The sequence below is a fragment of the Cataglyphis hispanica genome, chromosome 13, assembly GCF_021464435.1.
Source record: "Cataglyphis hispanica isolate Lineage 1 chromosome 13, ULB_Chis1_1.0, whole genome shotgun sequence".
NCBI lineage: Eukaryota > Metazoa > Arthropoda > Insecta > Hymenoptera > Formicidae > Cataglyphis > Cataglyphis hispanica.
In genome coordinates, this window is record NC_065966.1 from 1,199,358 (window position 1) to 1,217,128 (window position 17,771).

At 37.0% G+C, this 17,771-nt stretch overlaps 1 protein-coding gene across 1 annotated transcript in view; it reads right to left on the reverse strand.

The window, feature by feature from the left end:
- LOC126854297 (titin-like) overlaps positions 1-17,771 on the reverse strand; it is a 78,750-nt gene that overhangs the window by 23,498 nt on the left and 37,481 nt on the right. Inside the window, 12 exon segments of the mRNA XM_050600881.1 lie at positions 361-11,505; positions 12,580-12,633; positions 12,905-12,971; positions 13,109-13,915; positions 14,008-14,077; positions 14,214-14,622; positions 14,697-14,801; positions 16,126-16,200; positions 16,527-16,747; positions 16,862-16,959; positions 17,045-17,136; positions 17,219-17,678. Coding sequence (XP_050456838.1) covers positions 361-11,505; positions 12,580-12,633; positions 12,905-12,971; positions 13,109-13,915; positions 14,008-14,077; positions 14,214-14,622; positions 14,697-14,801; positions 16,126-16,200; positions 16,527-16,747; positions 16,862-16,959; positions 17,045-17,136; positions 17,219-17,678 — 13,603 coding nt within the window.

Below are 17,771 nucleotides of genomic sequence, written 5' to 3' on the forward strand. Positions count from 1 at the left end.
ACATGATACAGAAATATATATTTTTTTATTTAAATAAGAATTTTGTTTGTAGTTCAATTTTGTAAATATCGATTATGTTTAACTTTGTGTTTAATTGTGTACTGCACTTACCTGAGACAGTTTTTATTATGTTACGTTGTTGATTGTAATTTATTAATTCTAAGTAATTATCAAAGATCTATAATTCTATTAAAATTGTTTTTAGAATATTAAAAAATCTAATCTAATCTGTCACATTTGTTTGGTTTGTTAGGTATTACCGATTACGGTCATCATGTCGCATCGAGTCGAGTTTCTTTAAACGTTGCGTCTTATTTGTGTCAAAAATAATCATGTTATCTTTAGAAGAACAATACTCACCCTCAATTTTTTCCAAGTAGTCAGCTTCGATAGATGTGCGCGCTAACTTTGCTAGTGGTATTACGGGTTCGGGCAGATTTGATTCAATTTCAGCAGCGTGCTGTAATTCAGTAACAATTACACTCTGTTTTTCGTCTTTTATTCCATGAGCCAGTTTACTTTCTGGTTTCGTGATAATGAAATCAGATACTATGTTTTCCGGAAGAATTTCGGTTTTTAAAGCAACCTTTCGCTCAATTATATCAGCTTGTGCGCTTGCTTCTTTGGCCATACCTTTTACAACTTCCTTTGATTCTTTCTCTGTAGCCGTTACTTGAATAACTTCAATACCTTCAGAAACACGGAATGAAATGTCGGCCATTGCGCTTGATGCCTCTTTGTCGAGGATAAGCGATTGTTCACTTTCATGAGGAATTGATTCCATCTGTTGTATACTTTCAAACGGTATTTGTCCTGGTATTATTTTCTTTACTTCCGGCTTAACGAATTGTTTTATATCTTGTGTTGTTGATGTTGCAATTATTTGAGATTTTTCAGCAACGCGCATACCTAGCATGCTTTGCTCGGCTATTTGTTTAGCTGGTTCCTCCAAATCCTTTATGACTTCCTTTGTTTCCTTTTCTGTTGCGGTTATTTGAGTAACTTCAACAGCTTCGGAAACGCGGAACGAAACTCCAGCTATTATACTTGGTGTTTCTTTATCGAGAACAAACAAGCGTTCGCTTTCATGAGGAATAGGCTCCATTTGTTGTATACTTTCAAACGGTATTTGTTCTGGTATTATTTTCTTCATCTCAGGTTTAGCAGACTCCATTATCTCTTTTGTTGTTGATGATGTAATTACTTGAGATTTTTCGGCAACACGCATACTCAGCATACTTGGTTCGGCTATCTGTTCAGTTAATTCTGCTATATCTTTTACGACATCCTTTGCTTCCTTTTCCGTTGCGGTTACTTGAATAATTTCGACACTTTCAGAAACACGGAATGAAACTTCAGCCATTGTACTTGGAGCATCTTTATCGAGGACAAGCAATCGTTCACTTTCATGAGGAATTGACTCTATTTGTTGTATACTCTCAAACGGTATTTGTTCCGGCGTTACTTTCTTCATCTCAGGTTTAGCAGATTCTGTCATTTCTTCCGTTATTGACGATATAATTACTTGAGATTTTTCGGCAACTTGCATTCCCAGCATGCTCGGTTCAGCTATCTGTTTAGTTAAATCAAGATTTTTTATCTCTTTTGTTTCCTTTTCCGTTGCGGTTACTTGAGTAACTTCAACACCTTCGGAAACACGAAATGAAACTCCAGCCGTTGTAGTTGGTGCTTCATTGTCAAGAATAAGCGATCGTTCACTTTCATGAGGAATTGACTCTATTTGTTGTATACTCTCAAACGGTATTTGTTGCGGCGTTATTTTCTTTGCTTCCGGTTTGGCAGATTCTTTTATCTCTTCTGTTATTGATGACGTAAGCACTTGAGATTTCTCGGCAACATGCATACCTAGCATACTCGATTCAGCTATCTGTTCAGTTATTTCTGCTGTACCTTTTACGACATCCTTCGCTTCCTTTTCCGTTGCGGTTACTTGAATAACTTCGACACTTTCGGAAACGCGGAATGAAACTTCAGCCATTGTACTTGGTGCTTTTTTGTCGACAACAAGCAAGTGTTCGCTTTCATGAGGAATCGATTCTATTTGTTGTATACTCTCAAACGGTATTTGTTCCGGTGTTACTTTCTTCATCTCAGGTTTAGCAGATTCTGTCATTTCTTCCGTTATTGACGATATAATTACTTGAGATTTTTCGGCAACTTGCATTCCCAGCATGCTCGGTTCAGCTATCTGTTTAGTTAAATCAAGATTTTTTATCTCTTTTGTTTCCTTTTCCGTTGCGGTTACTTGAGTAACTTCAACACCTTCGGAAACACGAAATGAAACTCCAGCCGTTGTAGTTGGTGCTTCTTTGTCAAGAATAAGCGATCGTTCACTTTCATGAGGAATTGACTCTATTTGTTGTATACTCTCAAACGGTATTTGTTGCGGCGTTATTTTCTTTGCTTCCGGTTTGGCAGATTCTTTTATCTCTTCTGTTATTGATGACGTAAGCACTTGAGATTTCTCGGCAACATGCATACCTAGCATACTCGATTCAGCTATCTGTTCAGTTATTTCTGCTGTACCTTTTACGACATCCTTCGCTTCCTTTTCCGTTGCGGTTACTTGAATAACTTCGATACTTTCGGAAACGCGGAATGAAACTTCAGCCATTGTACTTGGTGCTTTTTTGTCGACAACAAGCAAGTATTCGCTTTCATGAGGAATCGATTCTATTTGTTGTATACTCTCAAACGGTATTTGTTCCGGTGTTACTTTCTTCATCTCAGGTTTAGCAGATTCTGTCATTTCTTCCGTTATTGACGATATAATTACTTGAGATTTTTCGGCAACTTGCATTCCCAGCATGCTCGGTTCAGCTATCTGTTTAGTTAAATCAAGATTTTTTATCTCTTTTGTTTCCTTTTCCGTTGCGGTTACTTGAGTAACTTCAACACCTTCGGAAACACGAAATGAAACTCCAGCCGTTGTAGTTGGTGCTTCTTTGTCAAGAATAAGCGATCGTTCACTTTCATGAAGAATTGACTCCATTTGTTGTATGCTTTCAAACGGTATATGTTCCGGTGTTATTTTCTTTGTTTCTAGTTTAGCTGATTCTATTATCTCCTCCGTTGTTGACGATGCAACTATTTGAGATTTTTCGGCAACGCTCATACTTAGCATGCTTTGTTCAGCTATTTGTTTGATAGGTTCTTCTGGAGTTAATAGCCCTTTCTCCGTTTCACTGTAAGCCACTTCAGAAATTGATAATGACATCAATTCTTCTAAATTTGGTCTACCTTTATGTTCCTCAGGGATTTCTAATTTTGCGAGTTCTTCGACATTGCTCACTGTTAAAATTTCTGAAGTTTCTACGACTTCTATACTAGATACTTTTGGTAAAGCTATACGTTCTTTTGGAGTCTCTTGGCTTTGCAATTCTTGTTCTGTTTCTGTAGAAATTACTTCAGACACAGTAATAAAACTCATTTCTTCGATATTTGGTTTTCCTTTTTGGCTATCTTTTTTCTTTACTTCGGGTATTTGTTCAACGCTCGCGGCAGTTACAATTTCGATTTTCTGAGCTATCTCTCGTCCTGAAAGACACGGTGCGGCTTTTTTTTCATCTAACTTTTCCGGGTTCGGCAATTGCGCCTCTGTTTCGGTAGATATTACTTGGGAAACCATTAGGGATGGAAATTCGTCCAAGTGTGGTTTACCTTTTTGTTCTTCAGGTCTTTTGGGTCTTGAAAATTCTTCAACATTCGTAACAGTGAGCACTTGAGAAGTTTCGGCAATTTCTCTGCCGGACATCATAGGCAGTGCCGTGAATACAGTGGGTGCCTCAGAACTCTGAAAAATTTTTTCAGTTTCATGAGATAGTACCTGGGATACAGTCAATGAAGATAATTCTTCCACTTTAAACTCTCCTTTACGCTCATCGGGTGTTACTTGTTTCAAAAGTTCTTCTGCGCTCATCATCGTTAAAATTTGACTTGTTTCAGCTGCATCTCTACCAAATAAATTGGCTTGTGCAATCTTTTCTGTAGGCACTTCTGGGCTAGGCAGCAAAGCTTCCGCTTCATTAGAAACAGTTTGCATTATATTCAAAGATAATAACTCCTCAAGATTCGGTTTTCCCCTTTGTATCTCAGGCTTCTTAGTTTCAACAAATTCATCTACATTTGACACAGTTGTTATTTCCGTAGTCTCGGCTATATTTCGACCATACAGACTTGTTTGTGCCGTTTTCTCGATTGGTATTACGGGACTAGCGAGGACATTTTCAGTTTCCTGTGACTCTATTTGTGAAACTGTTAAGGACGTAAGTTCTTCAATACTAGGCTTACTTCGCTGTTTTTCAATTTCTTTTTTAGAAACAAATTCTTCGGTGCTGGCCATTGTCGTGACAAATGTAGTTTCTGCGATATCTCTACCAATCAAATTTGGTCGAGCTGTTTTCTCTATAGGAAGCTCAGCGCTAACTAGCGTTTCTTCAACTTCATTAGAAATTACTTGTGAAATAGTCAGCGAAGTTAATTCATCCACTTGTTGTTTGCCTTTCTGCTTTTTTGGTATTTTTATATCGAGCTCGTCAATTTCAGACAACGCTGTTACTTGAGTTGTTTCGGCGATTTCTCTACCAGAAACGCTAAAATCAGCTTTGCGATCTTTTGGAGTAGCCTTGTTAATTAAAACGTCTTCAGCTTCATTGGAAATAATTTCAGAAACAGTGACGGACAATAATTCTTCAAGTTCTGGTTTACCTTTTTCTTCATTTAATTTAGCAGCTTTTGCAAGTTTTTCGATCGTGCTCGCTGTAATTATTTGAAAAGTTTCCGCAGTTTCTCTACCAGTTAAATTCGGTTGCGCTTGTCGTGGTTTTGGTGTAACAGTTTCAGGTAAAACATCCTCGATTTCATTAGAAGCTATCTCGGTAATTACAACTGTAGAAAGGCCTTCAAATTGCGGTTTCCCTTTTTGTTCCTCGGGTTTAAGTTTACTTTCAAATATATCTTCTTTTTCGATTGGCATTGTTTCAGAACTCATTACTGTTTCCATCGTGGTTTGAATCATGGTTGCTTGAGAAGAAAGTGGTTTCTTCTCGCAGAGATCTCGAGTATTTTGTATACTCTCCACGAAAGAACCTTCGATAGTTTGGAATAAATGGATGTCAGGCGTAGCTTTGACTTCATTTCGTTTTGAAATGACATCTAAAGTTTCTTCCTTGTCCTCAGTAATTGTTTCTGAAACTTGTAATGATTTTACCTCCGATATATCAATGCTCGCTTTTTGCGTCGCAGGTTTGACAAGACTTTCGAAAGTCTTCTCACTTTCTTCGACAAGATTTTCATCGACAATGATGCTTTCAAACGTGTCTTGAATCGGTGCAGCAACTTGAGGTGCTAAAATACGATCGGAAATTTGTTCAGGTACATCAACTCGTGATTCTACCATTATAGTTTCTATGGTATCACATTCAGTGACGATAGTGCGGACAGCTGTTTGTGACATTTCGTGTCTCTTTTCCTCTAATAACGTTTCGACTTCGCCAGATGTTACTTCTGTGATAAATACGCCATGATCCTCTTCAAACGTTGGCACTGCTGTACTCGATATCGTCTTTGGATATTTATCAAAAATACCTTCTCTTTCCGCGCTTGGAACTTCTTCAATGATGATAGGCTGCAATGCATCTTGCTGTGGATGAGCTTCCGCTACAATCTTCTTGAAAGGTTTAACAAAACCAGTATTTTGCTCGATAAAAACTTGAGATTTTAGAGCAATATCCATACCAAGCTTTGTTAATTTTATTTTAGCTGTATTCTCTTCATATTTTGGAGTTTTCATTGTGCCTTCTTTGTCTTGCGTTACGACATGAGCCACGGTAATACTTTTTCCTTCTACAAAACTAACATCGGCACTACGTTTATCAGGCTTGAATTTGTCGATAAATATTGTACCTTGCTCCTGAGAAATCGTTTCGCTAATATCAATACTTTCTAAGGTAGATTGCGTTTGATGTGCATCATATGTAATTGGTTTTAATGGTGCAGGCAGTTCTCCGAGTCCTTCGCGTAAATTAATTTCTATTTGTTCGGCTACTTCTTTGCCTTCCATCAAAAGATTAGCTGCCTCTTGATGTAATTTTTTTGTGGTAAATTCTGCTTCGACATCCTGAGTAACAGTAGATTCCGTAATAGCGACAAATCTATTTTCATCTAAAACGACATGCGCGCTTGTTTTTGTTAATGGTGTTTCCTGAATCTTGTCCACTTCTCTCTCCACAGGAACTTGTTCGGTCAACTGTACTGTCTCAAAAGGTTTCTGTCCGATTTGTGCGGTTGCTCTTGTTGGTGCTGTAATCTTGCATATTTCGCCTGTACTCGAATTAAGAATTATTTCAGATTTCTCGGCGACCTCATGGCCAGGAATAATAACCGACAACGCTGAACGAGATTTATCTTCTTTTATTGTTTCGAGGGGAGCTTCTTTATCAGCCATTTTAATTTCTGTGATGGAAGTAACGCGCTTACCTTCTTCGACAGACCATTCTACTTTATATGATTCCGGTATAAATTTTCTTTCGAAAGGTTTTTCTTGATCTTGAATCATGCTTTCGGTCACTAAAAGACTTTGGCATTCTTCTTGTGAAGACGAGACCATTTTAACATCTGGTTTTTTTATCTTAACTTCTCCTATAGAATGTTCGATATCTATTGCAATTGTTTCAGCTATACCGTGGGTGGCATCAATTCCGAACAAAGCTGCGTGTTTTCGCGGTTGTTCCTCAACAACATATGGCGATTCTTTGTCCACAGTTGTTATATGCGCTATACTCACAATTGCCTTACCTTCTTCCATGTCAATATTTACAGTTTTATTTTCTGGTATTAACGCCGGCACAAATTGTTCCTCTCCCTCCTGAACAACAAGTTGTGATTCCACTAGTGGATTAAAAACTACGTGATCTGGAATTGCGACAGCGGGTAATGGTGTTTCACTGACAGCAAATTCGCCAGTACTAAAATCAGGAACTTGCATTGTCGTTTCGGCGACGCCATAAGTTTCGATTAGTGTTTTCTCTGCTGTTTTCGATTTCGGTGTTTCCTTTGGTTTATATTCCATTTCTTTATCTTCCAAAATTACTGAAGATACTTGTACACTTTGTTTTAATACCATGGAAAAGTCAGCTTGAGCCATTGATGGTACTTTATCTTTACCAAGTACAGCCTCCGTTTCTGTTAAATGCGTTTCTGTTTGTACCACTGCCTCCAAAGGGATACTCGAGAATACGGCTAAAACAGAATTTGGTTTTGTATCTGTCAATTCTCCCATGCTAGAATCTGGCGTGATTTCGCTTTTCTCGGCGATTATGCGTCCAATAAATTGAACATCAGCTTTTTTCTCTGCAGGCTTTTTGGGAATTCGAAGAACATCTTCCTTTTCGGCTAGAGTTTCAGTAGACATAGTGGCACTAATAATTTCATCGACAGATATCCGGGCCGTGTCCGTTTTGAAAGGTTTATCCTTGAACTCTATCTCGGTTTCTGTTGCAATAGTTTCGCTTTGAACAATACTTTCGAATGGTAAACGTTTTACTTTTGCAGCTGCGCTCGTTGGTGCTTTCACATCGAGGTTCCCTGGATAAGTAGCTGGTGTAACTTCTGTGAGTTCGGCGATTTTATGAGCATCGAAGCTTGTAGTGACTTTTTCACCGGGAACATCTAGTTTTTTCATGTATTCTCGCTCCTTATCGGATGCAATTGTTTCAATCACCATTACGCTCGTTTCTTCCTCAAATGACACGTCGACTTTCTTTTTATCTGGCTTTACAAAATCAAGCATTGGCTGTTCTGAATCTCCAATTGATGTTTCAGATGCAACAATACTGCGATGAGTGATGTGTTCGGTTGTAGCCATTGCGGAGATTGTCTCTTGGTGCTTCAATTCGCTGATATTATCAGTCGCGGTTACCTCTGTAGCTTGCGCTACTGTATGAGCGGGAATATCGAATATAGCAGATTTAGATTCCGGTTTTTCCATTTCTGTGAGCACGCTCTCCTTATCCTCCGCTGTAATATATGAAACAACGAGACCTTCGCCCATTATAAATTCAAGATTAGCTATTTTTTCTGGCACTGGCATATAAGGAAGAGGTTTCTCAGTTTCTCTCGTTTGTATTTCTTCAGCGATAGCTGTCTCGAATGATAATAATGTCGTTTTAGGATGCACTTCCTGAGCAGACGCAATAGATAACTCAATTGGAGCAACGTTGCTAATAATTTCGTATTTTGAGGCTATTTTTTGCGTTATCACATCGATTGTAGCTTCAGCGGTCTTTAGCGCCGGTTTCTCACCAAGTACATCTTCTTTGTCTTCAGGATGTGTAATCGCAATCGTCAAACTTTCTCCTTCTTGGAAAGTAATGTCGATCTTTTTGGCATTGGGTTTCATGTCCGCTGTTAAAGGAGATTCTTTCTCAGATACCAATATTTCCATTTGTTGTACAACATCCAGTCCACTCTGCAACTGATTGGCACTTTCTTGATTCGGCTTTTCCTCCTTCAAAGCGCTTGTATTGCTCGCAAGTATCATCTCTTGTGTTTGGGCTATTTCATGACCTCCGGTTATGTCTAATACAACTTTCCGTTTATCTGGTAACTTCCCTACTGACAATTCCTCCTCCTTTAATATAGTCATTACCTCAGTAACGGTCAACGGTTTTTCGGATTGGGTACATATTTCGACCGCAGCGTTCTGTTTAATAGGACGCATATCTTCTTCCCTGATTCGTTCCGCTTCACCAACATTTGTTTCGGTCACTATCAATTCTTCCAGAGCCTCTTGCTGTAATATCGCTTTGCTTGATTTCGGTAGATCGCTTTTTATTTTTCCAGCGCTCTGTTCTACTAAGATTTCTGATTTTGATGCAACAGTATGACCAATTATGGACGATTCGATTGTGTGAGCCTCTGGTCCAACATCTGGCATGTAGATATTCTCGAGATCATGCGGAATTATTTCGAGAATGCTAACGCCAGGTCTTGTCTCTGTGAGTTCAATATTCGCTATTTTTCCTTCGGGCTTTGTGTCTGCTTTATAAATTTCTTCTTTCTCCGCAGTTTCTTGTACAGCAACGCTGATAGTTTCTATAGGAACGTGAGATGTGTATGCTTTTCCGCTCACAGGTTTGTCTTTTGCTAGATCTTCGGTTGGCGATTCTGTTCTCACTTGTTCACATACCGGAGCCACTTGCGTTATATATTCAGTACTCGCAAACGCACCTTTAATACTGGCCGTTTCAACATATTCGATTTCCTTCTCGCTCGCAACGATCATCGTGGTATGTAAGCCTTCAATTTGATCTATCGAAACTACGGCGGTTTTAATATCGGGATTTTTCTCTTCTTTCGCCGGAGCTACATTTTCTGCCGTAATGGTCTCGCCAACAATTGTCTCCAGCAGACTAACCGCTTCGATTTTAGCTGTTGCAATCGATAAAGCTTCTTTTGTTACTTCACCTAAATTACTCTCTGGTTGAGTTTCCTGAATTTCGAGTGAAATCATTGGATGAGTAGGTACTGTTTTGCCGCGATGTGATTCAGGCATCTCAAAGATTTTCAACTCGGTCTCTTTCTCTATAGAAGTAGTTTGCGATATTTCGATACCCCTAATTGCGTCGTATACCATCTCAACCGTATGAGTTTCCGGTTTAGCATCCTTCTCCATAGTAGCCTCTCGATCGTGAGCGAGCGTTTCGAGTACAGTTTTTGCTTCCGTCAATTGAATAGATATAACACCGCTCTCAGAAATGTATTTGAGCGTATCTTTTAGATCTTCGGGATAATCTGCGGTTTGAACTTGAGATATTAAAACGTGTTCCTCTGGTCTAACCGATGCTTCCGCCAATGCTTCAAATGGTTTTTGGTCGGCACTGTAGAATCCTTCAGATTCTTGAACAATCGTATCTGTTATAGAACCAATCTCCAATGGCGATATTGATGTAATAGCTAATTTAGTAGCAGGCTTGTCTTCGGGACGATAGTCTCGTTCCTTTTCAGAAGTCAATATCTCTGCTGTCACAGCCGATATAATTTCAACAATATTGAAATCCGCCGTAACTTGTTTACTTTCTTCGAACGTTAAATCGTCTTCTTTTTGTTGCGCATTGATTGTTGAAATCGTAACACCTTCCAAAAGAGTGACGTTTGGCATAGCTTCGAAAAAATCTACTTTACGATCGGGAACGTATTCGCCTTCTCGCTCTTGTACGAGATCGTGATAAATAATAGCAGTTTCGTTCCCATATGAGATTCCGATCTGAGCAGTTTGACTCGGCGGTAATCTACCCGGAATGTACGTTCCTTCCTTTTCGGGCGCGTTCATCTCTTCAGTAACGCGTTGCTTTTGCGGGATCACCGTTTTGGTGGCGATTTCAGTGGGCACTATCAATTCTGGATAATATTTTCCTGGCTTATCTTCAGAACGAACTTCCTCTACCAATATTGGTTCCATCGCGTTAATATTAATTCGTGGTTTTGTAAGCATTGTTTTCTCAGGTTCCAACTTCTCTTCACTCAAACCTTCCTGTATTTCATAAACCGAGAGTTCTATCTGTGGTAAAACAGTATCCTCTGCCTTAACGCTTAAGGGTGTCACGAAATCATCAGTGGGTATTTCATTTTGGTTGATTATAGTCTCGCTAATAGTTGTAGCTTCCTGCATGGTAAATTGTACATCTGCCTGTCTACTCATTTCTGATTTGGCCAGAGTTAAATTCGATACATCGTCATCGTGCGTTAATGTTTCGCTGATAAGAAGACTTTCTTTTGTTATTATAGAAGGTGTAGCTTCATAAGAAACGGCTTTAAAAGTGCCCGAAAATTCCTTAGTAGATGTCTGTGCAGTAGTTTCTGTAATAGAATATGGTTCAATCGACGAGATTGATATCGACGCTTTACGTTTGGTGGGTTTGACGCTCATCACTTCATCAATTTCTTTCTCGTGTACCGACGTTGTCTGTTCTGTTAATGCAATAACAGTGTCTAAAATACATTTTGCTTTTTCTGATTCGGGTTTACCAGGTGCTTGCTCAGTCGTACGATCTAAAGGTATTATTTGATTACGTTGACTAGACACATTTAAAGGAATAGATGGCACTGATTTATCCTTTGTTACTTCAAATTCTTCTATCTCTTCCAGTTGTATTTCGTCTTTATCAATGTCTGGTCTTTTTGGTATTAATGTTTTTCTAACCTTTTTAATCATTTCTTCCTCTTCTTCTACATTTATCTGCTTTTCTACGTCTTGCTTTTGCTTACGAATCAGTCTGCCCTTTGTATCCCGTTCAAGTTCAATAATTTCTTCCTCGATTTCTTCCGCATCCTTTTTTCTTTCCTTTTCAATCTCCTCGATCTCCTCAAATTTTACAATTTGAACCCCCTCTTCCCTATCTTGTGTTGTTTCTTCGATCTGATCCCTTGGTTTTCTATCTTTGCGTTTGCGCAGTGTTGTGTGTGCCTGCCGTGTGTCCTCGTATTCTGTGGAAAGTATGTGAGAATTTTGTGTCAGACGTGAGTGTTGAGTGATGTTTTTTAAATTCTTGGTTGTTCTCTCTCTCTCTCTCTCTCTCTCTCTCTTTCTCTCTCTCCCTGTCACACTCAATCAAAAAGATATACACACACTTCCTCATTCTATATCTTTCTTTCTCTCTCTTTCTTCCTCTTTGGAACTCACATACTTCATGCCACGATTAAAGAACGTGTGTTTGATTACGATATGAACAAATTTAATAAACAAATAAGTGACAATTGTTTGAGTTTTCATATATGTGTAAAATAAATGTGGAAATGATTTAATAGAATACATAACATTATTAATATATCTTAATTATATATTATACTTTTATGTTTCATATCGTTTTGTGTCAAATGATGTAATGATAAAAATATACAACTTACATTTGAAATCACAATCGACGTAGCGAGTGAACATTGCGAAGCGTTGATTTCGAAGCTGATATGAAAAATAGTTGATTAAAATGTAATGAAGGAAAATATTATAAAAGGTAAAGAAATAGGATTGTAGCGTGTGGAAAGCATAGCGGCATAAGCGAAAAAATCGCATAGCTATTATTTGATCAAGTAAAGCTTCATGCATCTGAAAGCATAGTAAAAATAATGATCGTTACAATAGCTATATACTACATATTTTCATGTGATTTTCATGATCATGATATATATATTCTTTGCTTCTTTTTTTATATATACTAACATTCTTACATTTTTATAGATAAAAGAGTATTTTAAAAATATAAAATATTGTGCTTGAATTATAATCCAAAATTTAATTTAATCTCTATGAAATTAATAATTCTGATTTGAAAGATAAATTTAAGCGCATCACTTGTTATACAAAATGCTATTAATGGGACTTGGGAATTTGCCACTTTGAGTGTTTATCTAAAGTCAAATTAATTAAAATTGCGAATCTGTAATGTGGTTTTAACTATGTGCTAAGAACAAAATAATAGAAATTATAAGAAGTTATATTATGGTAGAAGCACTGCTCATTACAACGAACACTAATTCAACAAGAAATTTATTGTTCCGAACCTTTAATTTCTCGAATATCCTGCGTGTGAATGGCTTTCCTTTCGTCTCTCCTCTCTGCAATTAAAAGATTCTTATTCTTTTGAAAAATTTAAAACAATTAACACAAAAAATAATATACAACGTACATATAAAATGCCATATGAATAAAATTTGTAACATAAATATTGAATTATGTTATTGCATAATGAAACTATGCTTACAAGCACATTTAGAAAATAATTGCTAATCTGTCAAAAGAAGAAGTTTCAAGTAAATGTAAATTTTGTGAGGATAAAGAATTTGTAAGATTTTATAAAAAACTGCATAACTTGCAATTTCGACTTACCCATAAAATGAACCTCCGTTTTACGAACGACATCCACTCTTTCTGTAGCATGTTGTTCAGTCTCGACCTAAATGAAGAAAAATAATCATAAAAATATTATTTGTATGTTATTAAAAGAAAGAGAGAGAGAGAGAGAGAGAGAGAAATAGAAAAAAAGCAAAATTTTTAAAATTATAAATTTAAATAACATTTGCATATTCTTACCTCAGTAACTTCCGTAACTTCCCAAGCACGTGGCCTAAAATCTTCCGGAGCAAAGTGTGTGATGACCTCTTCTACAGTAGCATGCTGAAGCTCGACCATTTTCATGAAAGCACGAAAACCAACTGTTGCCGCGACGAAGCTCTCGTCAGTCGTTGTTTCTTCGGTAAGCACTTGAGTGATCAATGGGCCATGACCTTTTCTTTCTACCAGTTGAACCAAAGCATTTTGAGCATCGGGTGTTTTTAAAGCGGGAAAGATTTCAGTCCTGTAAAGACATTCGTTGATTTCATTCACAGAAACACCTTGTCGAACCAGATAACCAATTGTCGCAAGTTCTCGAAGAGGAGACTCTCCAGGGCCAAACTCTTTTGCATCAAGTACTTCCATTATTTCATCAACTTCGCGAGCTATGCTTTCCTTCTGTCGTTCTACAATTTCTTGTACGGTAATATCTTCTTTAATTTTTTCCGCTTTCATCTTCTTCGCTTTTTTCTGCTTTGTTTCTATACGTTTCGTTTCTTGCGCACTTGTTTCTACGTGCATTTCGGAGATCGATACTTTCTGTAAAGTTTCAGAAGTAATTTGAGCACGATCGAGGTTTGTTTCGACGGTAAAATCTGGAGCAGTATCCTCGCTCTTGATTTCTGATATAACAACACTTTCCCGCTCCTCAACAATTCTTTTGGCATGTTCCTCGATTTTAGGTATATCCTCTCGCGGTTTTTGATCATCAATTTTCTTCAAAGAAGCTGTTGCTTCAGTCACAATTGGTTCTTGGATCGGTACTATTCTTCGTGCTCTAGAAATCTAAAATAGAATATAAAATAGTAGTTGTGTAAAATTCTACAAAAAATATAGTTCTAATTAGAAGAAATTATAAAAGTTGTGTATTATAATACCTCCTCGGGTTTTTCCTTTATGATTTCTGTAGTTTCCAATATTTGAGTTTCTTCGACATCAACAATTCTCCTGAAAATACAGAAAACAAATATTATAATACAAAGTAAATATAACTAAAAAATATAAGTAAAAAATATAGGTAAAAAAATTAAATCGAAAAATCACATATATACGAAATGTATAACGCGAAATATAGAATACTGACTTCTCTTCCGTTTGTTCTTTGGGTACAAGTTTCTCTTCATGAATTTCTTCCTTCTCAATCTTGACACGTTCAGCCTTTACTTTTTCTTTAATTTCTTTTGCTTTCTTTAGCTCGGTCTTCTTCTTTTTATGCGGTTTCTCTTCTTGTTTTTTCAGTTTTGTATCCAATTTTTCTTCTTCTTTGATTACGTCATCCGGCATTGATCCCGAATCACTTATAGTATCGACATGCAGTTTAGCTTTAGTTGTTATCATGCCAATTTCACTGGTAGCTTTACAAACATATGTAGCATCGTCGTCTTTGGTGACTCGCTTAATTGTTAGAGTAGTTTTATTTTCTTCATCGAATATACGTACTTTTATATTTTCCGTATTCATTATAAGTTTATCGTTCTTATACCAAACAACATCTGGAAATTAAAGAAGTAAATTAAAAGTTTCATGATCAAGCTTTGCAACATTTGCGCACTTGTATAACAATTACCTGGTTTGGGATTACCAGAATAGATACATTCAAACAAAGCAATATTTCCTTCTTTTGTGTAAACATCCGTTATTTCTTGTATAAATCGTGGAACAGCTTGCGTGGCTAAAATATTATGAAAGGCTAATGTTAAATTAAAAACTTTAAAAAAAATGGGCTTAATATGATTTTAAATAAATGTATTACCTAATTTTATGTTTGGTATCAAGATTACTCGTAGCCTGATGTCAGTAGTCTAATTAGATAAAAACACACAAAAATCATGCACGGTTATTTTTTAAATACACATTTCTAATATTAGTTTTAAGTAAAGTTCTACCTGACATCGTGTCTCTTTCGTCGTCGGTGCAATATTCGTTATAAAATACTTCGGATGTAAATGCATTGTTTGCCAATCCAAGATTTCCGCTGCATTGGCTTTCAAGCAGCAAGAATTCCTGCAATTCTTCTTGGCTATCCGCTGTATGTAATTGCTGGAAAAATTCTAGATCGATTTCTCTCGGTTCCAATGGAAACATCTGCGGATCCATAGTATAATTCTGGAGTCGTCGCTTTCTGGCGCATTTTAAGATTGGAATTCTAGACTTAGGATATGTATGATATTTTTTTTTATAATTATAAGTTGGGTTAATGATGAGTTCTTCAAAAATGGTTTTATTTTTCTCAGTATTCAAATTGTCTTGATTTCTAATGATCGATGTTTTGCTTTTTTCTTCGATCGATGATGGCGATTTTGAATTGTCTGGAGAAGTGATCATTCCAGCATTTGAATGTTTTTGAATTTTTCTGTCATATTTTGAAGGCGGAAACTCATTAAAGTCGAGAACAATTTTCTTTTTCTTGGATTCTGTCGATATAACTTTATTCTGTTTCTTAAATATATCTTCATAACTAGAAGAGTCGAGAGTTGCGAGCAGTTCGTTAATTTTTTTCTGGGCAATATATTTTGTATATTTTGTTTCGATTGGAAATTGATTTGATGCGATTGATATTTTCGATGTACTTTGCTTATTTTCTTGATGCTTTACTTCCAAAGCTACCTCGTTTTGTTTATCAAAAAACGAAGAAATATCTTTGTCTTTCTTCCGTAATAAATGACATGCCATCGGAGTTTGCTCCTTGTAAGAAACACCAATTTCCCAAGAATACTGTGTTGAAACAATATTTTCTTTAGTTCCGAGAGAATCCGAATATCTTCTCAATAAAAATTCTTTTGAAGCAACTTCATCCTCATCAAAAGACAATTTGATGTCGTCACCAATGTTCATTAATGTTTTTGTTGACGAAAATTCGCTGATCACAGTTGAGCTATCTCTTTGAGAACTTTCATCTTTTAATGCATGATCATCCAGACTCTCGCTTGAAAAACTGCACTCTGTATCACTCGGCATGCAATCGATCACGTTCATATGATGAACGCAATTCTTACCTTTTAAAGCTTCTTGCATTTTTTCCATCTGTGTAACCCATTCTGGTTTTCGGTACTCCTTTGTGCCCAGAATACCTAGTCGATAAAGATAGATAAATGACATATAACGAATATATAGCGAATCCCTTTGGTCAGCATTAAATAGAATTTGAGCGAGACCAAAGACATTCGTGAATTTGCATAGAATATGTAATAGATAAAACAGAAGACAGTGTAAGTCGAGGATGTTGCGAGTGTTTTTGGTGTGGACAATGTAGGATAAACTGTAGGATAATCACAGACTTTTATCAGGATACTACAAGACTTCGATGACACTTCTCTACTCGAAGAGTGCAACTGAAAAGAACTTGATTTAAGCAGATTAATGAAGTGTTTGAAATTTATAGAGAAGAGAATGTTACCTTCTACTGATAAATACGTCATAGTGGTTGACACACCAAGCGGATTGTGAGCTTCGAATACAATTTCACCGGTATCATCGGGGTATGTCTCAGCGATCGTCAGCACCGACGTACCATCTTCAAATTCTTCAATTTGAAATTCTTGTGACGAGACGATTTCTACGCCTTGCTTATACCATTTGCCTTCCGGTTTTGGTTTACCTTTCACTTTTACTTCCAGTCTATACAAGAAGAAATGAAAATTATGCTTAAATACACGCATGTACGTACATACATATACATATTAATCATCGTGTCATATCAATTATTTTTTGTCAAACATATTTTAAACATACCTAGTTAATTCCCCGTCTTTGGTAGGAATTAACTGAGGAAGCTGCTTAATTATCTCCGGTGCGGATTCTTCTATGTCACTATCAAAGATTGGAGTTTCCTGGAGAGAGAATGACAGAATTTTAATGTCTAACAAGCAGATTAGAGACTAATATTAGATACATATCGTCTGTTGCTTTACTTACTTTCGGAGATAAAAGATCTTCTTCCGATCCTGTAGTTAGAGATGTTGCGACTATTGAAGATGCAATTTCCGAATCAGGAACGTACTCATAAGCTGCAATTAAATCCAATCGTAACACAGATAATAAGACAGATGGCCGCTGATAAATTATGGTTATTCTCAACAAATAATATACCTTCAACAACAAGCGATGACGTGCAGACAGCCTCGCCAACAGGATTTACAGCACGACACGTATATTCTCCAGCATCCTCTGGAAATACTTCGGTAATGGCTAGACTACAAATACCCTCCATATCCTGGACAATAGTAATTTCTTTGCCTTCTTTAATTGGTTGATCATTATGGTACCATTCTACTCTGGGTATCGGTTTTCCTTCAACGACGCAAGTTAAATTAACACTCTCGCCATCCATAACTCTTACAGGTGAAAGTCTCTTAACAAATGTCGGCGAAATTAATTCAATTGCTTCTTCCCATATTGTTTCTGTAATGTTAACACTGGCTGTACAAGTGACTGAGCCACCAACATTTTCAGCACGACAGGTGTAGCTACCGGCAAGTTCTGGTGTGACTTGTTTCACCATTAAAATCGATCGATTCTCTTGAGTCACGATTCTCACCTGCGGCGTCGACTGCAACGAAAAAATTACATTTTTTATTAATTTTATAAGAATCCGGATAATGTCTTCCTCTCTCTCTTTCTCTCTCTCTCTCTCTCTCTCTCT